At 39.7% G+C, this 27827-nt stretch overlaps 1 protein-coding gene across 1 annotated transcript; it reads right to left on the bottom strand.

Annotated features, from left to right (window-relative positions):
- Positions 1–427: 427 nt before the first annotated feature.
- UEVLD (UEV and lactate/malate dehyrogenase domains) lies at positions 428–25449 on the bottom strand. The gene is made up of 12 exons (XM_032232124.1): positions 25212–25449; positions 22483–22567; positions 21133–21198; positions 19037–19200; positions 16779–16914; positions 8495–8613; positions 7969–8074; positions 7250–7420; positions 4907–5080; positions 3962–4040; positions 3589–3712; positions 428–1468 (listed from the first exon to the last, which is right to left on the bottom strand). Exons 1-12 carry the CDS (start codon positions 25251–25253, stop codon positions 1304–1306), a joined length of 1431 nt encoding a protein of 476 aa, XP_032088015.1. The 5' UTR covers positions 25254–25449; the 3' UTR covers positions 428–1303.
- Positions 25450–27827: the final 2378 nt, after the last annotated feature.

The raw sequence follows: 27827 nt of genomic DNA, 5'->3' as shown, positions 1-27827 counted from the left end.
TGCTCTGATTTTTTTTTAATCAGTTGGTGATTGCTCCCTGCAGTTTTCTTGGCAGCATTTTTCATTAGTGGCTTGCCAATTCCTTCATTGTAGTGCTGAGGGAAAGTAACTGGCCCAAAGTCACCCAGCATGTGTGCTGAAACTCTACAGGATATTGTTACTGCTGATTCAAAATACCAGCAATGCGCCCATAAAATTGTGCATCACTTCCTCATTAAATCTTTACCTCTGAAAATCATAGAATGTAAAGCAAAAGATGTACATCAGATACCATACGCTTTATTAATATCTCATCAAGGTTTTTTTTCCATATCGTAATTTTTAGAAAAATAATTAAGGGAAAATGGCAAAATCATTGTAGGCATATATTTAATTACACAATAACATTTCATTAAATATTGTGAGGCAAATGTTTTTGCATTGCTAAAAGCTTAGTGCAATATTAGAACTGAGCAGCCAAATACATTAAAACCTAACCACTGCATAATAATGAATAGTGCATTTACATGTTGTTCCTGTCCCTTTCCAAGAGCATGGATCCAGCTTCAAGAGAAAGATTGCTTTGGTAGGTCCTCCTTAGTTTTAGGGTGGGATAAAGGAGGATAAACAAAGTATGTTCTGTGCCTAAAAGAGAAAGAATCCTGCTTTCTCTCTGGGTCTTGGGAGCCAATAATGCAGCAATGTATTATGCTAATATTTTTAATGGCCTTCACCCAAGACTTTTCCCTAAAAATCTTTAGAATCTATACAGAACACTTTGAGAACTCTATTTAGACATATTGAGCCTAAAGTAATATTTGTGCAATGGCAACTTCAGATGACTGATTTGGTAGTGTAAACATTTAAAAAAACATAAATAGCAGTTGATCATGAACATTGATTTTAGACAATACTGTGCTGCTGTTTCTAAGAAATGTATATTATCTATATACAGTCAATAACATATGGGAAATAAATATCTAATGGTGATACATTACCTCTGACTGCCTAAAATCTCTGATTAAAATAAAATTTTATTTAAGAGAACAAAGTTGAATAGTAGTATTGAAGGCCACAGCATAATGAGGAAAGGGCAAAGAAATACAGTCATTTATGATTAGAAAATATTGCCATGGCCGTTAACATAAATGTTAAATGTTCCCTAGCCTAAATGTTTTTTTTTTTACTAATTTTAATTATCATATAATAATATACACTAAAGTTTTCACACTGTGAGAATTTGATGTTGGACCCAGTTGGTTGTTAATATCTTTTCTGCAAATCTCAAATATTTTAAGAACAAAAATCTACGGTTCCTTGACAGTCAGAGCTTCAGTTGCTGTTGAAGGTCATTGACAGATGTAGCACTAGTTTGAAGTTTTTCAACTACATTATCCTCTTCCACAGGCTTCATCATTTCAATTACACCGCTGATTCCAAGTACACAAGGCATACTTAAAAATACTTCACTGTTTATATTATAACATCCCTAGAAGAAGAAGAAAAAAACATGAGCATAATATTTTTACATGTATCTGGATTTCATCAAAGGTATATAAAATATAAGGCACTTTGGGCTTGAATTTTACATATGCCAGTCACTAATACTTGTAAGATTTAAATAAACTTGCAAGTACCGTATTTATCGGCGTATAACACGCACCAGCGTATAACACGCATCCCCCATTTTAACACAAAAATTTGAGTAAAAATTTTTTTCATTAAAAATAAATGACTTGGAAGCTCGGAACTTAATGTTGGATTAAAATTTATAACATTAGAACATGAATTATAACATTAACTCCTCAACATAAAGTGCCTTCCTTCCTTCCCTCCCTCCCATCCCTTTCTTTATGTTTTCTTCATGCTTTCTTTTCTTTTTCCTCTGCTCTTTTTAAATCCCCCCCCCTTCTTCTCCTCCTCTACATTTAGGTTGGATTAGTTTGTACAACGGTCATCAAACTTCTGAAGTAAAAATAAATAAATAAATCATATTTAAGAAGAAGAAGAAAAAGGAAGACGTTTTTAGTTAAGTCAAACGTTTTAATAAAAGTTTCATCTTTTAAGATTTGTCCAACACATCCAATTGTAACCTTAACAGTAAAGAATATCACCCCAGCTGCTAAAGGTTCAACCAGTCTGAGAACCATTGAAAAGACAACAGTGCAAAATCCAAAAGACACAACTTCCTCACCGCCATTGCTTTGGTACCAAATCTTTGAGGAAGGGGCTCCAGAAAGAAGGAGGAGGAGGAGGAGGAGGAGGAGGAGGAGGGGGAGGAGGAGGGAACCAAAGAGAGGCTTTTACCGAGTCTGCGCCCCACAGCCAGGACCGTCCTTGCGCCTCAAGCCGCGTTTCTTCCCCGCAAAGCCCTTCGGGCAACCCGAGAGTTCCTTTTGGCGCCAGAAGGGCTTTGCAGGAAGAAACGCCGCGTTTCTTCCTGCAAAGCCCTTCTGGCGTCAAGCGGAACTCTCGGGTTGCCCGAAGGGCTTTGCAGGAAGAAACGCGGCTGGAGGCGCCAGGACGGTCCTGGCTGTGGGGCGCAGACTCGGTAAAAGCTCTCTTTGGTTCCCTCCTCCTCCCCCTCCTTCCACAGTCTGTGTGACGCTGCCGCCAGGCTGAGAGCTGCCGCTGAAACAAGTTTGGGGAGGTCCTTTGCAGGCAGCCAGTTCTAGCTGCCTGCAAAGGACTTCCCCACGTTTGCTTTGAAAGAAACCTCTGCGCGGGAGTTAGAAACCTCTGCGCGGGGGTTTCTTGCCATGTGCGCGGCCGCGCACCTTAGAGGGAACAGTGGACCCGGCGTATAACACGCAGTATCGGCGTATAACACGCAGGCAGGGTTTAAGCTTGCAATTTTAGTTTTAAAACTGCGTGTTATACGCCGATAAATACGGTAATTACACAATTTAGATGTATTTTTTTATGAGCTATAAAATCCCAGATTGACACTAGATGACAGCAAAGAGATAGAGAAACTAATTCTTTGCTCTTACTTAGTGACTGGAACTACAGTATTTCAAGTGATTTATAGCATATAAACCTCAAAAAACCCAAAGTGAAAATTTTCTGCTTTAAATCACATTGGCTTTATAAACCATATTAGTTATCAAAAGGTATGACCGAAATAAGCCAGCAAAAATACTAATCATTTTAGTGTCTGACCTTTATTGCTGAGAAATATAATTTATTCTGTTCAAAGTGATATTTAGAATTGTATTTTCACTTAAATATTTTTTTAAGTTTTTAAAAATGGCTGACAGCAACCAACGAAGAGGAACTTTGACACCTAAAATGAGGTGCTGGACCAATTTCTGATGCTGCCATGATGGCCACTGTAGCAACACAAACCATGAAAACAGCAAATTTATTTTCAAATGAAAGTTGAAAACAATATTTCCACATTGGATCAAAAACACCCAAAATCAGCTGGCCTCTGCTATGGGATATATAGGACAAGAAGAAATGATTAGCCAGGTATCCTCAAGCCCAAACCAGGGTCACCTATAGATTCATAATCCTTTTTTTCCCCTTTCTTCTAATGTTTTTCGATTGTTATCTATAGACTTAACATTCAGTCTTTTTCAAAAGTAAAATCAGTTTCCTGCTTACCTTCACCATAGTTGATACAGAATGTATTTTTCTTTTATCATTCAATATAGTGTCAGTCAGATCAGCTATTGACAGACCAACAGACCAAGACCTTTGGCCTTTTCCTTTCAGAATTTCCATGGCTCTAAATACAAGAAATACATCTAAGACTTTAAAATGACTTTTCCAACAAGCATTATATTCTTTTCAATATCCACATATTTGCACCAGACCTGTTGTTATAGTTAAATAATGTAGATTGTGCTACTCGGATACAGGTGAATATTTATATTTGGGCTACAATCCTATACCAGCTTACATAAAAGTTCCATTAAAATAAGCGTCATTTCCTTCTAAATACATAGATGTTTTGATAGAGACATAGATGTTTTACCTGTTAGTCAACACCTGTTGATCATTTGTTAACTTATCACCAGGATGATTTATCACTGAATTAGAACTCCATGCTGCCACTGCATAAGACAATTGCAATTAATTTTCTTTTTCAAACATTTGGATAGTTAGATAATGCGTCTTGGTTTTCAACCTATGTACTTTGTACTCTATCGTGTCATGCTAATAGAGGTACAATACTATCTCTAATTTCTCCTATTAGCTATTAATTACAGCAGAGGTTGGCAAATGTTCTAAACTAGACTTCATTTACCAATTGCCTAGACCAATTGCAGCAACCATTTGAAGTTATAATGGTGATGAAAAAAATAACTGCAACTGTGTATTTACTATCTGCAGTGTCCCTCTGTCCTGTGATCACCATTGTAAACAGAATATGTTGTTCTGTGCCTGACCCATTCATTGTTTATCTTTTCCCCCCTTGTGGAGCAGAAAGATTAAGGAAGGATTATAATAGAGTAAGCAAGGGAATATACATCAAAAGGAATGTAAACATTCAGTATATTTCCCATTGTGTGCCTCTAACTCTCTTGTAATCTCTCTAATCTTCCTACTCTATGAAGGAAGGAGAGAGAAAATGGATCAGGCCCAGGAGGAATTGTTTAAACATTTATTCTTTCTTGCTAATTATCCCAGAACCAGGGCGAGCATTTCAAAGGATGAAAAAGTGAAGAAAATGAAAGCATAGTTGCAGTCACTTGATTTCCCACTTAATAATGGCTTTGTTAAATGACCAATTTCTAGTACCAATTGTGATCACTAAAAAAGGACTCCCCTACATTTTCGTTTTATAAAATTGGACCTTCAGCATAAATTTCAATTTTTTCTCAAATAAATATAAAAGTGCTCATTTATGTTCTAATTCAAAGAGGAAAGAAAATGTAAAATGTAGATTCCTAAATCATACAGCAGTTCACAGATTTACCTTTGTTTACTCCTTGTTCACCGATAATCCAATTGTCTTTACTTCTGCTTTGGGCTTTCAACAGATTTGTAATAACATACTGGAATCTTGCTGAATCCAAATTGCAACCAATTCCAATTACTCTGCTTTTGGGAAATCCACTCAGCTTCCATGACACATAGGTCATTATTTCTACTGTAGTTGTGATAAAAAAAATACATTAAGAAAATTAAAAAAATATTTTTAAATCAATGTAAAATAGTGGTTTAAAGTGTCTTGTAGATATTAGTGGTTTTTAATGATTTTTGTATTTAAATTCAATTTTTAAGCTTAAGAAAAATTATACTGTTGTTTGGGCAACTCTTTAGGATAAGGAGGTGGAATGGTGTGCTATGTAATAGGCACATACATCTATTAATTTCTATGATTGCTGAGGAATCAGAGGTTTTACTATTTCTCTGTGAACAGCTGCAGGATGTCAATAACAGGTCAGGATTTCTTGCATAATGAGAAGGTTTCATCACCATAAAGATTCGATTGTGTTGGAGAAAAAATGTGAAAGTACTAAGTTTAGTATTATTTATTATCTATCCATTAGACTTTGGATAACACATACTATTGAAGTTTCTTGTATCTTCACCCATTCTCATTTATGGCACAGATATAATTCTGAAAATAAATAGGGAGCAAACAGTACTGCTGGTGGTAGCTAGACAGGTAATGAAATGTCTACAAACAAACAAGGAACCAAGCTTGGAGAACACCAAGGACCTCACCCTGAACTACAGATTGGAATCTTCTATTTAATTCAGAACTGGAGACGGAGCCTTTTTGGAGGTCTCTGATAAACTAACAGTCCATATGTCAACTATTAGATGTACCATATAATTTGGAAAACAGCAATTATACATTTTATCTATTGCTTTTGTTATTTTTGGGGTGGGGGTCATTTTTAATTATGTTCCTCTACAATAGCAAGCAAGCAAAAAAAAAAAAAAAAAGCAATGTCAAACCGCTTCCAAAATCTTTCCAAGAAACTGTAAGAACATATGCAGGCAGTTACCAGGATTGACCCAAATGTCTGCACAAATACACCAAAGCAGGCACAACAATATGTCTTTAGAAAAGCCAACATCCACAGGGAGTTAAAAAGTCATTACATTTTGTTGCAATGATGCAATTGAAGCCCTGCTCCTTTTGTATGTGCACCAACACTATATACATATCTACACTTCCTTCTATGGATGCCCTGAATAGAGCTCATAGTAATTGGTCCATGTTAGGTTCCAAACAGCAAGAACTGTTCCTATGTAATTGGATTTTTAAATTATTCTTTCCAGAATTTACATAATTTATGTAAATAAATTGTTACGATTGTCAAAATTCCCTTCAACATCAAACATTTGTCCTTCCCTATTCTGCTGATGCCTTCCTTCAAATCAGAACTGATGCCATCCACTGATTTCAATGAACCCTCCCAATAAATTAGGCAGTCTTAAAAATATTAATTATGCTTCTTAATAGGAGGCAAACTGAAAAAAAAGCCATCTTTGCAATATTAAATACCCAGAAAATATTTGAAAAGTCTGGCTGGAAGCACAAAAATGGTGAAAAGACATTTAATTCATGTAATATGGGCTGTTATCATTTCATTTTGGCTTAATATCCTTAACATTTTTAATATAATATTACAAAGATCAGCATCATTTAAATATGTGAATTGAACTTCATGGACCAAACTCAAAAAGCATGGCTACAAGTAACATGGATTTATGGATTTATCAAGCAGGGAAAGCAGCAAAAATATTACTGTTCAATGTTAGAAAAATAGCATAACCCATCTTTACAATCTTGGATTGTCACTATTCACTTTTTGTATATGAACAGAACAGAAAGAGAAAGGTAGTTAAGGTTTTAACAAATTATCTGATTTTTTTGTAAGTGGTATACCATGTTTCTGCTCTTTATTTCTGTGCTTGTGTTTGTATAGTTTTGTTATTTTAAAATATTGTAATCCTGCTACTACCTTATTGGAGATAAGCAATGGAGTTGAATCATGCAACAAACCACACAACCTTTATATAATATTTGGAATCAGAAAAATCTATTGAGGTTTTTAAATTGCCTAAAAGGAAATTTCCAATAACCATTCATCACGTAGAACAAAACAAAACCACCAATAGATTTTTTTAAAAAATTGGCCTAATACTTGATACTGTTATTTTGTGATTGAGAATTATGACAAAATAAGATTCCTCTTACTCCTCATTAAGAAGATGTCAAAAAAACCTAAGATAATATCAATTGCAAATCATATCTTGTGATTGAATTCATAGAATTATATTAATCTTTGTTATACAGTACCTGGTTGTGAAGAAATAAGTAGTACACTGTCTTGACTGTAATGAGCTATTGAGGGAATAATGCCTCTGAACAGTTCCACATTGCTCTGTACAACCTCCAGATAGGACTGAGCATTGCCTAGAGAATTAACGGTAACCACCACCAATTTTGAGTCCGCTGATGCAGAAAAATCTACAAAAATGTAAAGAATTGCAAATTATTGTTGAATATATCTTATTTTCAAGAATGGCATTTAAAAAAAAACTATGATAATCCATGGCTGATTTTCCTGACTTGAGATAAGTAGGTAAACGTATCACTTCCAACCACTTCCTACTTATATGGTTAACAGAGGAATTATTAATACTACTGAAATTGAACCAATGTCAAAAATTCATAGAGAATTCATTCTATTATATAGTAATGTCTCTTTACACATAACCCTTTCTATGTTCTGCCCTTTGTGGAATGCAGATAGAAATCTCACAAAGAATATAACATGGATCAATATTTCATATATGTAATAACTGAGTATGCTTTGTCTGTATTTGCTGAGCTCTGGGATAACTACATTAACCAATTTACATGTATATAGGCTTATCCACACAGTACAAGCTATGCCCAAGACTAAAGCACTGAAGTGAAAGAAACTTTCAAAAAAAATTGCACCCCACAGAACAGACGAAGTGCATACTTCAGTTTGCAATATTGCTAGAAAATACTGTACACTATAACACTACCTCGACTAATTTCCACCTTTGGCAAGTCAAAGATTTCTAGGTCCATTGTTCCTCCTTTCACTGTAGCTTCTGAGCAGTCCAAGACAACCACTTTGTCAGCAACATCCTAAATTGATTCAAAAGAAAGAAAAAAATATTTTTCCTCAAAGCAAATACAAATTGTATCCTGAGAATAATTCTATGGGATTCAATCCAATAAGAATAACAACAGTACAAAAGGTTAAGTAGTTTTTTTGTAAAATATCACACAAACTAAAAAGAAAGCAAAAATAAATTCCTAATGCATCTAATAAAAAAGACAGAGTTCGTAAGTATTTATTATGAGGTTAGATGGAAAACGTCTCCTAATGAATATACACAGAAATGCATTATTAATCTCTAATAAACCATAATTTAGAAGACATTTATGGAGAAAATATTCTGTGAATATGGTCTCAAATATTCCCCTACTCCAATTATTTTATTACAATATAAATTGGAATACAAAATAGAAACAAGCATAACAGTAATTATAGAAAGTGCATACCTTTGCTGAAATAGCCAAAATACAAGCAAGGCCCAGATCTCCAGCCCCAACTATTGTAACTTTGCGTAATCCTCCATCATTTTTGTTTCCTTCTCCCTTTAATTGTCCATTGTTTTCACCTAAAAACCATATGCCATTTATATAAAAAATTATGCATTGTCTTAAATGCTGACACTCAATAAAAATAATTTTTAAAATGCTTTGGTCTGGATAACTGTAATTATGGTACTTTGAAAAATTAAAAAAAAGTTATGCAAACAAATCCTATGCATGGATGTTTACTTAAACGTAAATTTGCTGTGTTCTATTTATCTTACCCTCAGATAACATGCAAGGGATTGCAATGTGATTTTTTTAGGTTAAAAAAGAAATACTGTTGTTGGAACTAATGGGAGCTTTGTATCCATTCCAATCTAAGCTGTGGGAAGGGCAAAGACTTTCCTCTCTGTATGTTCCAATTTGGCAAAGGCTATTCCATTCTAACCATTTGTTACACAAAAAATTGATCGATATAAGCAATACCAAACTCAAAAATACATTAATAGATTGAATTAGTGATTCTAACAATAAAAAAGTGGACAGCTCAATTAAAGACTTGGGGGTAGAAACCAATGTTCAGCGTTCATCACTCAATTTATGTGATGCTCAGTGTTCATCACCCTATTAATGTGATTACACCAGTGATGTGCGGTGAGGTTTATGGCTGGTGAGGCAAGCGGGCAAAAGCCGCCCTAGGTTGGACACAGCAGCAGGGCTTTCGGACGCCCCGGCGCTGTGTTCACCATAGAGGCGGGCGTCCTGAAAGGCCCGCCGCTGTGTCCGACATAGAGGCATCCCGCCTCTATCGCGGACACAATGCCGGGGCGTCCGAAGCCCTGCCACTATGTCCGACATAGGGCGGCTTTTGCCCGCTTGCCTCACCAGCCATAAACCTCACCGCACGTCACTGCCAGAGATGTATCCAGCAACAGACAGATTGTTGTGGTCCAGCATCCCCAATCAATAGGCCCTCTTTTAGGAATTCTGAATCTCTTTTGCCCTGATAGATTCAAGAGTTTACTTGGCCAACTATTTTGCTGAAGGCCAAAGGCTCCCCCAACTCCTTGGGATTCTCCTGGTCTTTGTCAGTATAGGGACTTTCCAGAGGGGCAGAGCCTTAGGTTGAGTTTTCACATCTAGCAGAAATTTCCCATTCCTGCCTTGCACCAAAGTCACTCCTCTCCCATCTAATAGTGACACTGCTGAAATGAAGAACTTGGAGGTAGCCAGGAAGAAGTTTTTTAAATTGGGGGGGGGGGCTTTGATAGAATGTAGATGGGAGTTTCCTTTGACTTCCAATGTAGCAATAGATAAAAAATAATCAATTCATAAAAATGCAATATGAAACTGTGGGAAGAGGAAAAACATCAAAAGATTCAATATTAAAATTAATTAGAAATTTGAAAAAAATGACTAATATGTAACCGGGTGGGGACGGAATCTTCATTTAATGAATTGAAAATGGAGCTGATTTTCAACATTATACATATGTGGATGGATGGATGGATGGATGGATGGATAGTGGTGGTGGTGGTGGTGGTGGCAAAAGCCGCCCTAGTGGTGTGTGTGTGTGTGTGTGTAGCTCATCAGAAAGAGATCCAACCCTGGAAATAAGGAAGAATTTCCTCACAGTGAGAACCGTTAAGCAGTGGAACAGTTTGTTTCCAAGACTTGTTTGTGCTCCATTCTTGAAATTTTCAGGAAAAGATTGGGCAATCATTTGCCTGAGATGTTAGGAGGAACCCTTCCTTGGGCAGGGAGTCGGACTAAAAGTCGCTTCTGCCCTAGGATGCCATGATTCCCTCCGTGCTTTGTGCCACAATGATGGTGCTTCTCTGTTGTTCAGGAACCAACAACTTCCCACATGAAACATACAGGCTAAAAGGCCACAAAGGGAACCAGCCACCGGCCACTCCTAGACCCAGGTGAGTTGCCCTCCTTGGGTGGGTATTGAATATGGCCATTGTTTACTTGGTTGCCGAGGGAACCAGATTGTTAGTTTCCCTGAAAAACCACTAGCCAGTGCCCAGCTGCCCATTCTCCCTTTGTGCAGTGAAAGGACGTGCAACTAGTTGGTCATGGCTCTCAGAAGGCTCTTCAGAGTAAGTGTGGCCATCTCAGCTGTCAAGAAACTGGCAGCAGGGGAGAAAGTCATGCTTCTCAACTCTTCTGACTGATTCACAGCTATTTCTCTTCTCTTCACAGAACATCCAGAAAAGGTGTTCGTGTTAAGTCCTCCCATGCCAGCCGACGGGAGGGGCCGGAGCAGCCGCAAGCTGATTGGCTGCGATGCACCAGCCAGCTGGAGCTAGACGTGGCGAGTGTCTATTGGCTGACCAACTGACAGTTCCGTATATAAAGAGCTGTCAGTTGGCCGGGAGTGGTCCACATTCTGAATCCTCCTAGTTACCAGACCTGTATTGAATAAAGCTGTGAAAACCGTTACTGCAGCCTCAAGCCTGGTTATTTAAAAGTTCGCACCTTTTCTGTTGTCTGAAGAGCAACGTTGAAGAACTTCCTGTGCCTCCTGACAGGTACCACACCCTTTTCCTTAAACCCTGGGCATGGTGGGGCACCATTGTTGCACTGCAGAGTCTGTAAGAGCCTCTCACCAAATGGCTTTCTGTCCAGAAGGGGCTTCAGGGCAAAAAGATGGGCAAGGTGACTGGTTGGGCTGAGAAAGGAGATGTTAGATGGATGTTTTTTGACATGTTACCTTCTTCTTTTGGTCAGGAACTGAAAGACCAGCGGGGAGAATGGGAGACACATCATGTGTCTGATGGCGTCACATCTTCCTCTCCTGGGGTAAGGATGCTTCTGCAAGAACGCCAGTTCATGCTTCAAAACCGGGTGAGGGAAGGGAGGAATTCCCACTTGGGGGGAACCTGGCCAGCCCAGAAAGCTGAAGAAGGGGTCCTTGGATTCATGGGATGATCTTGATGGCTCAGAAGGGAAGATCCTGGGAAATACTAAAGAGGAGCCATTTTGAGTCTCTTCTTATCAGCCACATTTCCCATGATCTGCTGTCTCTTTGCCCTCTATAATGCAGCCCTTCTTCCCGGGGAAGATAAACATGCTGAGGACTTTTAATTTACAATAAACAATTGTTTCTTGTAGGTTGTGATGGGTGGTCCTGCCACCGCCCGGAGTCCCAGGAAGGAAGATGTCAGGCCAGCTCTCATTTCATTGAGGTTAGTGTTCTCAGCTGAGGGATTCTGAAGCCCCCAAGAGAAGGGCTAGAAGAAAGGTTGGCAGAGGGCAGGCATCTCTACCCTCTGCCTCTACCTCTGCTAACAGAAGAATGACTTTGGTCTCTCCCCAGAAATGAGAGCTGTTTGAAGTGGACGCCGCAGCTATCTACAATTTGGGAGACCTGCACTGAGTCGGTAAGGCCAGACCAGCTCCTCCCCATGGTAGTGGCAGAAGCCCTGACTCTGTGCATTGGTTAAAATGCCAAGAGATGGAATATTTGCGTTCTTATTGCAGGATCCATCAGAAGAATTCCATCCGATGGGGATGGCTCTGAGCCCAGGGGATGTGCAGGAGGGAAGTGGTGACTGGCTTTCAGGGTAGGTATCACTTCGGAGGGTAAAACACTTGCAGAGGGGAGGCATCTCAGGGGAATCCCACTGGAAGGCCAAGTCCCTTTGCAGGCCAGCCGGAAGGGTTCCTAGAGCTTCCACATGACCACTCTTACAAAAGGGCCCGGGGCTTATTTTGATCTTTGGCCCTTTTGTTTTCTCCCCCCAGAGAGGAAAGGCAGGAATACCACAGGCCGTGGCTGTCCACCATTTTGGAGACCTCCACTGAGTTGGTAAGGACTGGACAGTTCCTCCCTATGTAAAAAGAAGAAGCCCTGTCTCTGTGGATTTCTTAATAAGCTAACAGACAAAATCTTGATATTTTGATTCCAGGAACCACAGGACTAACCGGTGGAGGAGAAGCTCTCTCCTGGGCAGGGCACCTCTTCTCCAGAGGTAAGAAAGTTTTGGCAATGGGGCCGATGGTTAGGGTTAGGGTTAGGGCTATGCCACGACTGCTGATGGGAGTGGGAGAAATTTCTAAGCTTAAAGCTTGCAAAGGCTCTCTTGCTGTTGGCCCCTAGGGCCTGAATGCACCCTATCTTCTAGCAATATTATTGGGATGCAGAAAGCTTAAGATTTAGCCTCCATATTGTTATTTGCAGGATTCGCTGACCGTCCTGTTGGGCACCAGGACCAGCAGCCTCTGTGAGGTGGACTCCCTTGCTGACCTTCTGGAGGAGGAATCTGAGGATAGCTGGGACCAGGATGCAGAGGCCAGCTCCTCTTCCAGTCCATGGGTAAGAAAGACAAAGTGTTTTCAGTTGGGCAGGGATAGAGTCCTCTAGTCAGTTCTCCTAACCTGAGGGAACTGTGCTGGAGCGCTCTGGGCAGTGGAGCAAGGGGATACCCGGCCCTTGGGACAAGGTACTTAGTCTAACTACAGTATATGCACCCAAGCTCTGGTGTGACTGGTTCCTTTGCTGCAAAGCATCAGGGACCAGTGTTCTAAATGGGAAATGTAATCCCCATTCAATAGTCCCTTTTTTAAGGAATTCTGAGTTTCGTTTCTCTGATTGCTTAAGAGGAATCATTGTTGTTCACAGGATTCTCCAGAGGAAGAAGACACTCTGGAGGATCTCAGCAGCCTGGAAGAGGTATGAGCCCCACAGATAGGAAGGTGTCCAATATGCTACCTGGGAAGAACGGAGGGCAAGTACAAGTAGCTATATAAAGAACAACATGGTACTAATAATAGTCTTTGATTCCTCCTCCAGATGCTTCCTCAGATTCCCCTCCAGAGGTCAGCCTGGAGGAGGAGGAACCAGCCCCAGGCTTTAGTTGGTCAATGGTCCCAAGCAGCCTGTCAAGAGTGATTTGACTGAAACAACAGCTGCCACATGGCAGCCCTGAGGCTTCAGGTGGGGAAAGCAGGCAGCTGCCAGCTTGCTAGTAATGAGGAGGAGGAATTGCCTTCTGCACCTCAACCAAGAACTTTTAGGGGACAGAAAAGCCAGGAGTACTGAAGGTCAGCTGCATTACTTGCAAGGAGCCAGTCTCTCCCTTCTTGATGGGCTGCACCAGAAGCTGTCTCTTTAGCCCAGCAGACAGACAGATGAGATGCTGGGAATGTGTTCATGAGCAGTGGGTTGGACTAGAAGACCTCCTAGATCCCTTCTAATTCTGTTGTTCTGTCTGCCTACAGGACGCCTTCAGAAATGGAGGCTATGCAGCTGTAGGACAGAATCTCCCGACCTACAAAGCCCTGCATGGCGATTTCCCATCGAATGTTGTTGTTGTTATTGTTATTGTTCTTGTTTGTTCTTAGTTTCTTCAATTTGTTATTTTATTTATATTGTTATTTATATTTGTTTTATTTATATTGTTAAATTTTGTTTATATTGTTAAAAATAAAAGCAATGGTTAAAAAAAGTTTAAAGGGCTCAAATGTCTATACACCAATGCACAGAGTATGAGGAATAAACAGGGTGAATTAGAAATTCAAGTAAATGAGGGCAGATACGATATGTTGACATTACAGAAACTTGGTGGGATGAAACCCACAAATGGAACATACAGCTAGAAGGATTTAAATTATTTAAAAGACATAGACCAAATAAAAGAGGAGGTGGAGTTGCACTATATATAAGAAATAACTACATCTCTACAGAAATAGAGCACAACGATGATGAGAACTATCTTGAATGCATTGGGGTCAATATTAAAGATTGGGGGGAAATGACATTGCCATAGGTCTATACTACAGGCCACCCAACCAAGCAGAGGAAGTAGATGAACTTTTTGCTAGTCAGCGAACTAAGGTATGTAGGAAGCACACCACAATAGTAATGGGGGATTTTAACTACCATGACATCAACTGAGAAACAAACTCTGCACCAAGTGGAAGATCCAACAGGTTCCTTACAAACCTAGCAGACAACTTTGTTTCCCAAAAAGTGGAGAAGGGAACAAGGGGATCAGCCATATTGGATTTAATTCTCACTAACAGAGAGGAAATGATAGAAGGTGTTGAAGCCACAGGAATCCTGGGGGCAAGTGACCATGCAATATGGGAATTCAACATTATGCAAACACAAGTAGTAGAACAAAAACAAACTAGAGTTTTGGACTTTTTATGAATTGATTATTTTTTATCTATTGCTACATTGGAAGTCAAAGGAAACTCCCATCTACATTCTATCAAAGCCCCCCCCCCCAATTAAAAAACCTCTTCCTGGCTACCTCCAAGTTCTTCATTTCAGCAGTGTCACTATTAGATGGGAGAGGAGTGTCTTTGGTGCAAGGCAGGAATGGGAAATTTCTGCTAGATGTGAAAACTCAACCTGAGGCTCTGCCCCTCTGGAAAGTCCCCATACTGACAAAGGCCAGGAGAATCCCAAGGAGTTGGAGGAGCCTTTGGCCTTCAGCAAAATAGTTGGCCAAGTAAACTCTTGAATCTATCAGGGCAAAAGAGATTCAGAATTCCTAAAAGAGGGCCTATGGATTGGGGATGCTAGACCACAACAATCTGTCTGTTGCTGGATACATCTCTGGCAGTGACATGCGGTGAGGTTTATGGCTGGTGAGGCAAGCGGGCAAAAGCCGCCCTATATTGGACACAGCGGTGTGGCTTTCGGACGCCCCGGCGCTGTGTCTGCCATAGAGGCGTTCAAAAGCCCTGACACTGTGTCCGACATAGAGGCGTCCCGCCTCTATGGCGGACACAGCGCCGGGGCGTCCAAATGCCCTGACACTGTGTCCGACATAGAGGTGTCCCACCTCTATGGCGGACACAGCACCGGGGCGTTCAAAAGCCCTGCCACTGTGTCCGACATAGAGGCGTCCCGCTATGTCCAAAAGCCCTGCCGCTATGTCCAAAAGCCCTGCCGCTATGTTCGAAAGCCCTGCCGCTATGTCCGACATAAAAAAAATGCCAGCCCGCGCACCAGCAGAGGCGGGTAAAACACACACACACAAACACAAATTACTTACAATAATACAATTACTTACAAATTACATTAATTTTGAATTCCTCCCCCTCCCTCCGACCCACACACCTTTTCCAGCTGTTCCACAGAGGATTTCAACTCTGCTCTTGTCTGCCATGATGAAAATGTAAAAATGTAAAATGAAAAAGGCAAGAGCTGCTGAGGTCAGGCTGGATTAGCTGCTGCCAGAGTCCCCAATGGATGACTCTGCTTAACTGTTTAAAAAAGCCTCTAAAAAACGCCCTCTACAGGGTGAGGCGAGAGAACCAAGTGCCTCATCTACATAACATCCACTGTGACACTGGCAGCAACTACCTCAGCCTTTTTCCTTTTACATTTTTTTTCTTTTCATGATGACAGTGGTGAGGCCCTGACTCCCCTGACTGCACGTCACTGGATTACACTCAGATTGCCTTTAAAAAACTTTATAGATAATGCCAACTATTGTATATGCCATCCACAAACTCTCTAAATATCCTTTTCCTGCCTGACATTGGACAGTGCATTCATCAATGCTGGCTCGGTAGTAGCTTGATAATGGGGAGGGGAAGTTGGACCTTTGAGATATTTTTCACAGAGATAAAGGAATAGGAATTACCAAAACAATGAAAAAATACAGATTGCCCCACTTTCAAAAAGGGGACAGGTTGCCCCTCTCCCATCAAAACAGCAGGGAGAAATGGAAAGGAGTTTTGACAGCATAGATTCCACAACATAGGCATCTCATCTGAAAGTGCTGGAATTTTTGTATATCTTTAAATTTCCTTCTAATAAATAGAGGCACTTAAGAGTCCTTTGATTTTTGCTCCTTGATTAACTGCTTCCAGTTCAGACTAAAAGGACTGAAGTCTGAACAAAAGAAAGGGGATCCACTGTGCCAAACATTTTCTAGATCAAGCATGTCCAACCTTTTGGCTTGCCTGAGCTGTATTGAACGAAAAAATGCCTGGGGCCGCATATAAAATATGTAATATAGTCAATATTTATAAATATCACTACAAATCATATAATGTTAAAAGTTGCAATTGTGTGGACGATATTACTAACTGCCCAGGGCCTCATACAGTCCTTTGGCCATGGGTTGCACACACCTGTTCCAAATCCTATGCTTTGCAATTAATAATATAATAGTTTACTAATTTGGACTCTTCCAGGAAAATCCAAAACAAAAATATCAAGATATTATGAATTATACACACAAATAACAGATGATAAGTTTTCAGAAAAGATGAATACCTTCCACAATTTTTGTGATATAAGAAAGTAGGTCCATCTGTCTGGCTTCATCAGAAGATGATAATGCATATAAGGGGAGTTCCTCTTCAAATTTTGTGCTCATTTCCTGTAATAATCCTATAATTACTGACTGTGGCTGTAATAAATACAGGAAAAATTAGAAATTATTTATATAACTGATATACCACTTAAAACATTGCTCTAGTAAAATTTTAAGATAGCCCTTTAGATATCTAAACTGCTTGGGAATATGAGGTATGGATATTAATCACTGACACAAAAATATTGGAATACGTGTCAAAACAGTATTTTTCTTCATTGTTTCATGACCCATTTTCCAATGATTCCCTAGGGACAAGTATAATAAAGTAAGAGCACAGGAGCAGGGCTATACAGATGGGAGTGCCCTGACTCACCTAGCTAGAATTACAAAAGGACAAGAGCATATTTTAATACTGTTGCTGACTGAGTCCTTAATTTTTTTAATGAATGAGTTATTTTATTCATTCAGAGCTGAGATGCCACTGAAGTCCCATTTTGGTGCCTGACACTGTGAGGATTTAGTGGAAGGAAACAGAACCCTAACAGGTTTTGTACACTGGACTTCTCTTTCAGCTCTAGTGATTACTGTGAATGAAGAGACACAATTCCTGAAGTAGATCCACAATTTACAGGCCCTCCTGGACACATAGCTCCTGGTGATGGATATAGCCAAGGGGATTGTTACCCAGCTTTGGCTTATGTATAAGTTGTGACCTTCCCTGGCACAAGAGGACCTTAAAAGATTGACTCATGGTTTCTTTACCATCTACACTACTACAATGCACTCTGCTTGGGGCTGCCTTTAAAAACTATCCAAAAGCTTCAGTTGGTACATAATAGAGTAGCCCACATGCTCACTGGTAAATAGCAATAGCAATAGCAGTTAGACTTACATACCGCTTCATAGGGCTTTCAGCCCTCTCTAAGCGGTTTACAGAGTCAGCATATTGCCCCCAACAACAATCCGGGTCCTCATTTTACCCACCTCGGAAGGATGGAAGGCTGAGTCAACCCTGAGCCGGTGAGATTTGAACAGCCGAACTGCAGAACTGCAGTCAGCTGAAGTAGCCTGCAATGCTGCATTTAACCACTGTGCCACCTCGGGAACCTATCATGCCTATATTGCAGTGGTGGGTCGCAGGCAGTACGCATCTCCTTACAGAAGTTAGGTTGACCATTATAATTGTGCCAGGAGAAGCAGCTGATGGTTCTCCATTTTTGGGAAGTCAGGGAGTCAGTGTTCAGAAGGCACCCAGTCCTTTAGAGTGGCCTTGAACTAAACTCCCAAAGGTGCTTTTTCAGGAGGCAACTGGACTTTCTTGTTTTTTATTTTTTGAAGATGTTTCACTTCTCAAAAGAAAAAACAAGAAAGTCCAGTTGCCTCCCGAAAAAGCACCTTTAGGACAACCATGACCTGGATGACTAAGAATGTCTACAGACCTTGAACTTAAGGTTAGATCTGCTCCTGCCTTCCTCACCTTTTGGAAGATGCTGGATACCACGTTTTTCCAGAGATATTTGAGTTGCAACACCACTTTTGGTACTATATGTTTATTGCTTTTATTCCTTTCCTGTGTTTCTGTATTTTTATTTTGTTGTATTGGTAAAGTTGCTTAAATAGTAGTAAAATAAAAACCAAATAAATAAAGGAAGGATAGATGGATGGATGATGGATTAAAAAAGGCAGAGCCGAGGTGGCGCAGTGGTTAAATGCAGCACTGCAGGCTACTGCTAGATCAGCAGTTCAGCGGTTCAAATCTCACCGGCTCAGGGTTGACTCAGCCTTCCATCCTTCCGAGGTGGGTAAAATGAGGACCCGGATTGTTGGGGGCAATATGCTGACTCTCTGTAAACCGCTTAGAGAGGGCTGAAAACCCTATGAAGCGGTATATAAGTCTACTGCTATTGCTATTGCTGCTATTGCATGGTTTGGGGATAAAATCTCCATCTGTTCCTGAGTAACAGTGGTTAACTTGACTTTGTTAATAAGGAACCTGAAAACCTAATATTACCTACCATCCATTCTACATGTATTATGATAACCATTTTGTATTCAAATAAATTATATTTTATCTCATATTGCACATATTTATGTATGTAATTATATGTGGAAAAAAGATAACTGCTATTAAGAGGTATAAGGGTATATCACCTTTATATAAATTTTAATAAGATAATAATTATAATTTTATGTGATGCATTTATCTAATTCTTACATGGCTCCAGGCTTGTAGATATGGCAGATAAATCCTTCCACGGACATCGACATGTTTTCCTACAGAAATTCCCATGTTAGCAGTTGGGTTTAGAAAACAAATGGGTGGAGCAAAAGGATAAGAATCTAAAATCCATATGCAAATTGGAATGTTATAAATGTTACCTGTCAAAATACAAAATAATAATCTGGTTAGCAAAGATTCCATGTAGTCTCTGCTTCTCATTTCAGCTAGCAGAGAGAATGAATCCCCTACATGACAGGGATGGAAAATCAGTATCCTTCACCCCCAAGTTGAAGCTGCTCCTTAATTCTTGTTGATTTTCCAGGAAGAGAGTTAAAACTCTACTCTTCTGAAGAGACACTGCAGCATATGTTACATATGTGTTGTAGATTTGTTATCCAGCAGGTATTTACTATTGGATTTGTATTAAATTGTTAACTTTTGATACTGAAAACAGATTTGCTGACTGGATAATTACTGGCTGTTATTTGTTTAAGATGATAACAAACCCAGGAAGGTTTCATGAATAGGTAGTTTGATTTGGGATGGGAATAAACTTCCTTCCCAGGGGTGGGTTCCGGCAGTCACTACTTCTGGTTTGCTCATGGGCACGCTCCATGGGCGGCTTTGTGTGCATTGAATGCACATGCACAGTGCAATAAAAATTGTTCTACGCACGCGCAGAAGCAAAAAACAAGATGGCAGTGCCTATGGCACCGCCCAGAGAACCGGTTCGGGGACGTGGCAACCCTGGGTCACTACCGGTTCCAGCAACCCACCAAACCACTACCAGTTTGGCCGAACCGGTCCGAACCAGTGGGAACCCACCACTGTTCCTTCCTCAGGCTGCTTTATGAGGGGCAGGGTGTATGCTGCTGTCCACTTCAGCCTGGGTTAATGTGAGGGTCCCTGTAGTTCCATTCTGAACCACTAGGGTTTGTCACTGAGCTTGCTACTCGGGCTACCTAATCAAGAGGACCTAGTGTCAAATCTACCTTGGGGTTCTTATCGTGCACCCTCTTCCATGAAGTTTCAGCCTCTATTGCTGGACTTCTTTGGTGGGGCATCAGCACTGTAGCTTCTTCAGCAGGTCTTTCCTGATGGACCTTTTTGATATCTCTTTCCTTTCTTTGATAGCTCCATGATCTCTTCCAAAGTCTATTGCTATATCTTTGGGATAGCTGCTACATTAATTATAGCCAAAAACTGATTTTTTTTGAGATTCCATCCATGGTCTTCCTCTGGACAATGTTCCTCCACAAACCTCTGCTGCTTCTATAGCACTGTGGCAGGTCTGTTACTTTAACTGCTGCTGAATCTCCTCCTGATCTTCACACTGCTTTATCTCCCTGTAGTTCCACTATTGCAGCATCAGCTTCATGCTTAGCCAGCTGCAGATTTTTTTTATTTTCTGCTGCTTAATTTTCACTATTAAAGCTTAATAAAAGCTTGCTAAGAAACTTCAGCATTTTATTTATTTTGGTACTTAGTAGATTCATAAGGCTATCTAGCTTAAGTAATGTGACTTTTTGTCCCAAAGGTACTTTTTTTTTTTAAAGAGGCAACTGGACTTTCTAGTTTTTCTTTGAAGACTTTGTGTCAGGATTTCTCATTTCGTCTCTCATCCAAGAAGCTTCTTCAGCTCTCCTCCATCCAGTCAGAGCTGAAGAAGCTTCTTGGATGAGAAGTGAAAAACCAGAAAGTTCAGTTGCCTCTTGAAAAAAAAAGCACCTTTGGGACAACCATGACTTGGATGAATCTCCATAAATGTGACTTTTTGTTTCTTACCTCAGACTTAAAGTTGAAAAAGACCTCTAATGATGCTGTACTATATATTCCTGCTTTTTATTTTATCAGAGCCATCCAAATAAGTAAGTAGACTAGGAAGGGAGGGGTGGCAAGGTATTTCTTCATGTGCTGATCCAGACCCTTTCCTTGAGAATATGCTACTAAAATTGCTTTATTATATTAGCTGCTTATTGTGGTAAGCTGTTTCTAGCCTTGACTGAAGCAACATATAATCTCATTTCAAAATATATTATTTGAAATCTTCGAATAACAAGAAATACAAAGGAAACATTTCTTGAACTCACCCTTATATTTTACTGGAACAGTACTAGTAAAGTTCAGAAGGTCTTTCTGAGATCCATCCTTAAAAGCTGAAATTCAAAACATTATATCACTATGGATTTAATTTTTCCTTTTAAAATTGTCCTAATTTAGTACTTATGTATTGTTCCTAACATTTCAAATTAGCTAAAACAGTCATTTGTTTTATTAATTTTTTTAAAATGTGTGTCTCTGTGTGTATTAAGGCACTGAACTAGAAAGCAGGAGACCATGAGTTCAAATCCTGCCTTGGCCATGAAACCCAGCTAGGTGACTTTGGACCAGCCATTCTCTCTCAGGCCAATCCACCTGACAAGGTTACTGTTGTGGGGAAAACAGGAGGCGGAAGGTGTGTTGGATATGTTTGCCACCCTGAGTTATTTGTAAAAATAATAAATGCGGGATAAAAATAAATAAATAAATGCATTACACATGAATACGTACACACAAGTAGAAATTACATAGAATTTCAAAGCATCATAATAGGACATAAAAAGTAAATTCAGCAAACACAGATTTTCTAAGGCAACATAATGCTACAGAATATCTATTCAAAAATACAGGGATGCTAATTTTAAAAAATAGCAGCATATAAATATACATTTTGTTTTACTGTGCGATTGTTGTAAAGGTTATAATAGTAAAAGTGATCAATTAACTGTTGAAAATGTAAGAAAAATATACAGTAAAATTGTAATCCCATGCATACTGCCCAAATAATTGAAAGGAAACAGTGGGTATAATTCCTATTAAATACATTATAGTATTAATATGCATGTTCCACTATTATACTGTTAATGCAGAACACACTTCAGGTGGCTAAATAATAGCCACATACAGTGTATTAATATTCAGCATTTATTTCACTTTATTCATCTGATTTATAAGATCCCCCAATTAAAAAAAATTGCAGGTACAGATAGTCCTCATCTTACAACCACAACTGAGCCCCAAATTTATGTTGCTAAGTGAGAAATTTGTTGTGAGTTTTGCCTCATTTTATGACTTTTCTTGCCACATTTGTTAAGCGAATCACTGTAGTTGTTAAATTAGTTGTTAACTGAATCTGGTTTCCCCATTGCCTTTGCTGGCAGAAAGTTGGAAAAGGAGATTAGATGACCCCGGGACACTGCAACCGTTATAAATGCGAGTTAGTTGACAAGTGGCTGAATTTTGATCCCATGATCATGGGGGTTGCTGCAACAGTCATAAGTGTGAAAAATGGTCATAAGTCACTTTTTTCAGTGCTGTTGCAACTTCAAATAGTCACTAAGCAAATTGTTGTAAGCCAAGAACTACCTGTAATCTATCTATCCCCAAAATAGGAATCTTACTGTAGGTGCTCATTGTGAATTTGATGTTGGGATACAACTCGTTTATGTGCTTCAGTTCTTCTATGGTCAGATCTCGGAATTTATACTGGAGACATAAGAAAGACAGTTTTAATTATCTTAAATATGAACTACAGGGCCCTGTAAAAGAAAATGTCTAAACAGCCACTTGGATTACACAAGAATTCAACACACCAGGGGTGAAATGTAGCAGGTTCTGACAGGTTCTGGGGAACCAGTAGCGGAAATTTTGAGTAGTTCGGAGAACCAGCAAATGCCACCTCTGGCTGGCCCCAGAGTGGGGTGGGAATGGAGATTTTGCAATATCCTTCCCCCAGGAATGGAGAGGGAATGGGGATTTTGCGGTATCCTTCCCCTACCATGCCCACCAAGCCACGCCCACAGAACCGGTAGTAAAAAAAAAATTGAACTTCATCACTGCAACACACATATATCTGGAATTTTTCATTGAGCAAAATTCCTAGGGAATGTGGGAAAGGGGTCGTGAAAGGGTGATTTGATAATAAAATCAGGATCTCTATCTGGTCAAAATGTTTTAACAGAATTTAGGAGGATCTATAGACCTTAAATGGATTAGAAGACTTCAAATGAGATGGGGAGGGATCACAATACACCTGACCACATTGTCAATGCTGCACCTGGCTCTTACAGGAGCTTATTTTGTATGAGACTCTTATGACAACATTCAATACACAATCCTGTGGCATGTTTGCTGCAAATCATGCTCCGACCATAGACTTCACAAGCAGCAGTAAGCAATAGAGGATACACTTTCATAGCAAAGTTTGTATTAAGTATATAAAATCATCATCCTAAACCATAAAGGGATGTTTATGGTTTGGGCTTAGAGCACTTAGAGAGCTATCCAATCCACAGGTTTCTGAGCCAGCAGAAATAGCATGTCAGCATAAACTGTGCTCCTATTCTCTGTCCTTACTCAGCAATAGTAACAAAGCTGTCTTTATATACTGCAGGCTAAATTAAGGAAAAGAATTGGTGGATGCCCTCAGATTTGTTTACCTTCCTCTTGCAAGTAGGGGATCAACAACCATTCATTCTCCTTAACATGAGTCGGGGGGGGGGGAGTCAGGTAAACGAGGTTGGTGCTTACAACAATGAATTTAGTCATCTGGCCAGTTGCCTTAGAGTTTGTGAATGTGCAGTGACATACCCTTTATTCAGCTCAATGTTTCAGTCACTCAGGTTATTTGTGCTCATTCTCCTCACTGCTACCCGGGTACCAAAACAGAGAGCAGTTGGGCATGGAGAAAGGGTACAGGATCAAGTGGGACATAATAATGCTCAAGCAATGTGCCTCACCTATCTTGGAAGAACCCAGAAGTGCTTTTTCAAGAGGCAACTGGACTTTCTGGTTTGTCTTTGAAGACATTTCGCTTCTTAAGCAAGAAGCTTCTTCAGCTCTGACTGGATGGTGGGGGATGGGGATTCAATTCCCCACCATCCAGTCAGAGTTGAAGAAGCTTCTTGGATGAGAATTAAAACATCTTCAAAAAAACCAAAACATGGAAAGTCCAGTTGCCTCTTGAAAAAGCACCTTTGGGACAACCATGGTCTGGATGCCTGAGAATCTCCATAGAAATCTCAAAAGGAGTTCTAAGAAGAGAAAAGTCTATTTTAAAAAAAGAAGCAGCTAGGAAGGACTTAATGGTATCTCAACTGCACCCTGGGGATAAGAGAAAGTAACACCACCAGGAAAGAGCAGAAAAAGGCTGTTTCTGTGATATATACATACACTCCAATTATTTGGGGGCATGAGAAGCAGCATGAACTATGAATTGCATGCATACCCCGTTGTGATTTATTCAATAGAAATTTAGGCAATTTCAACATTGTGTTAATTACTGGGTCCATCAGGAGATCAGCTTAATAGAAAGAGATCATACATCAAACAAGCATGTCCTATTGTAATAATGATGAATCTGTGATTTCTATTCCCAAAACAAAAGAAAGGTGATGGGATTCGATGGTATATAAATTATTGAGGAGGAAATAGCGAACATTTAAAGCGGAAAGGGAAAAACAAACCCCTAACGCCACAGGGTTGAGGAACCCTCGCAAAAACATGTACCATTCACTGCGGCTGAACAGGGAAGATGGGGTCCCGTAGCTTATGCACTATAGAACGGGAAGAAATCGAATTCAAGAGGGAAAGAGAGCAAAGGAAGCATGATCCAATGCAATACTTTTCAATGAAGGAGAATATTTATGGCTCAGGATTGAAATGAGGAGTCCTTGCTGCTCTTTGAGCTTGCTTGTTTTCTTGCAGAACTTTCATTACCCTAACTAGGTAACGAGAGAGCGCTAGTTACAGTAACGTTACCTAGTAACTAGGTACCTAGTTGCCTAGATATATGTTACCTAGTTAGGGTAATGAAACGTCTGCAAGAAAACAAGCAAGCTCAGACAGCACTAAGGAGCCCTCAATGTTTTTCAAACTTAGCAACTTTAAAATGTGTGGACTTCAATTCCCACCCCCCCACCCCCCCCAACCAGCCATGTTAGAATTCTGGGAGTTGAAGTCCACAACATCTTAAAGCTGCCAAGTTTGGAAAAAACAAAAACATTGATTTAATGGATTCAGGCAGTCGCTCCCTCTCCCTTCAAAGCCAGGGAAGGTGCTCCAAAATTGGGACGCCGAAACCAGCGCTCGCGCTTCTAAAACTCTTCCTCCTCCCACTTTCGCCGCTTGCCTTGCTCAGCCACTTCCGCAACTTCTCCTCCGAGAACTCCATGGTTCGCTCTCCCAGAGGGTTCGGAGGCGCCGGCAGCGCTTCCTCTTACTGTCAGCCAGAGAGAAGACGGCAAGCGGCAAGGTCCAATTAGTCGAGCAATTTGCAGGGCAGGGCAAGACGGGGCAGGGCAGGGCTACAGCGGGCGCGTCTGTTCTGTTCGCGCTGCTCAGGTGAGAGAAGCAGCTACGCGCAGATCTTCTCCTTCTGGGAATGCTGAAAAGTCAGACTGTGGCTCAGGTGGCCGTAAAAAACGTCGGAGCGAATCAGCTGTTCGAGCTATTTTGGTTCGAATCGAACTGGGACTCGTTCCCCTGCGGCATTCTCCACTAGACGAACTGCATACCAGCCCTAATTAAAAGACATTACCTGGCATAGGATTTTCCCCCGTGACACAGCTACCTCTGAAAGAGATACTTGTCTGGCCTGGCTGTAAAATAATATACAGGGAATCCTCGATTTACACAACAGTTCATTTAGTGACGGTTCAAAGTTAACAATGGCACTGGGGGAAAAAAGTGACATGACCATTTTTCACACTTAAGATCCTTGCAGCATCCCCATGGTCACGTCATCAAAATTAAAATTTGGGCAACTGACTCATATTTATGACGGTTGCAGAATCCCAAGGTCATGCGATCCCCTTTTGTGACCTTCTGACAAGCAAAGTCAATGGGGACATCAGGTTCACTTAACAACAAGGTCACTAACGTAACAACTGCAATGATTCACTTAATAACTGTGGCATGAAGGATCGTAAAATGGAGCAAAATTCATTTAACAAATTTCTCACTTAACAACATAAATGTTGGGCTCAAATGTGATCATACATCAAGGACTTCTTGTATATAGAAGTCAGCCTCCCTAACGAAGCAAAGTTAAGCTCCACTTCCCAGGGCAGTGCTGAGATTCAGGCAGTTTGCACCACTTTGGGAAAACCGGTTGTTAACTTTCTGAGCAATTTGGTGAACTGGTGGTTGGAAGAAATCATTAGGGCAGAGAACCGGATCTTAAATTATTTGAATCCCACCACTGTGGGATTCACCAGGGTACCCCTAGGACCCCTGTCCTAGGGGTACCCTGACTATTGTTAGAATGGGCTGCTTGATATCGTCCAGGTATGTTTGACAATTTACCAGTTCTTTGTAATTGGTCAAATTAATTTGAGTTGAAGAGCACTAAATTACCAATCTGGATAACTTTCAGAGAAATTTATCATGGTTTTCATGAAAGCGAGTCTGGATGGAAATTGTAGGATTTGACAAAAGACTTTGCAAATGATGGATGGGAAAATCACTTGAAAAGATGAGCTGGGAATAAGTGCTTATTTGTTTGGTTGGATTGGCACTTAAAATGTGCCTTGCTAGGTTTTGACTTAGTGTTGTAGGGACTTTAGGGATTATTGTAGTATGTAATCCTAGACAGTGGTGATTAATCAGGATAGATTATAAAAAGAAAAGCCAAAGTATAACCTGAGACAGTTTAAAATACTTATAACTGCTATGCAGAAGATTGGAAGCCATTTCTTTATATTTTCTTTTTTTGTACTTCTAACTTTTTCATTTGTTTCTCCTTTTCTCCATCTTGTTCTATGATAGTTTGCATAATATTCTTTGACCTTTGTTCCTCTGGTTTCCTCCAAAGGAAACGTCTGATTCCTGTCAACTTTCCAAATGTTGGGAATAATATGATAACACATCCATTGAGTTCTTTTTTTAAAAAGCTTTTATTTTTAGACAAACATAAACAAACAAAATGAAAAACATAAAGCCATCTTCAGTTACAAACTGTGTGTCAGTTGGTTACAAGGTTTCTCAGCATCCCTTCCATAGCCAACAATTACATTTCATATATAATAATATATTATCAAATCAAAAATATGTATATACATTATTATTATTATTATTATTATTATTATTATACCTCATTTATTTGACTATCACCATTATTCTTCGTTTTCCACAAGATATATTAAGTATTGGGATCATTTACACCATAGCAATTCAATATATCATCTCAGATAATTCCAGTAATAAAATATTTTATGTTATATTCTATAGCATTCAATTGTTCTTATATTCACCACATTCTCTAGTGACTTTCATTCCCATATTTTTTTATCTAACCACAAATAAAATAAATCCCATAACCTATAAAATTGTTTATCTTCTTTTTCTCTAATTTCAAATGTCAATTTACTCATTTCAGCACATTCCATTATTTTATGAATAACTTCCTCCTGTATTGGTATTTTCTAATTTCTCCAATTTTTAGCAAATACAATTCTAGCTGCTGTTAGCACATTTACAATCAAATATTTCAGTTCTCTATTATATGTTTCCGGTATAATTCCCAATAAAAAGATCTCTGGTTTAAAGTGTATGTGTTTGTGTATCGTTTTCTCCAACCAAGTGTGGATTTTAGTCCAATATCTTTTAGCTTCTATGCAAGTCCACCACATATAATAAGAACTGATGACATTTCCAGCACTTTTCCGATTTGTTCTTGAACATTCTTGCTATTCTCGTCAGGGGTAGATGCCCCCTGTAAAACCTCTTATACAAATTTTCTTTGTAT

Source organism: Thamnophis elegans, chromosome 1 (assembly GCF_009769535.1).
Source record: "Thamnophis elegans isolate rThaEle1 chromosome 1, rThaEle1.pri, whole genome shotgun sequence".
NCBI classification, from domain to species: domain Eukaryota; kingdom Metazoa; phylum Chordata; class Lepidosauria; order Squamata; family Colubridae; genus Thamnophis; species Thamnophis elegans.
The sequence above is the reverse complement of the archived record's forward strand: the minus strand, read 5'-3'. Positions and strand labels throughout refer to the sequence as shown.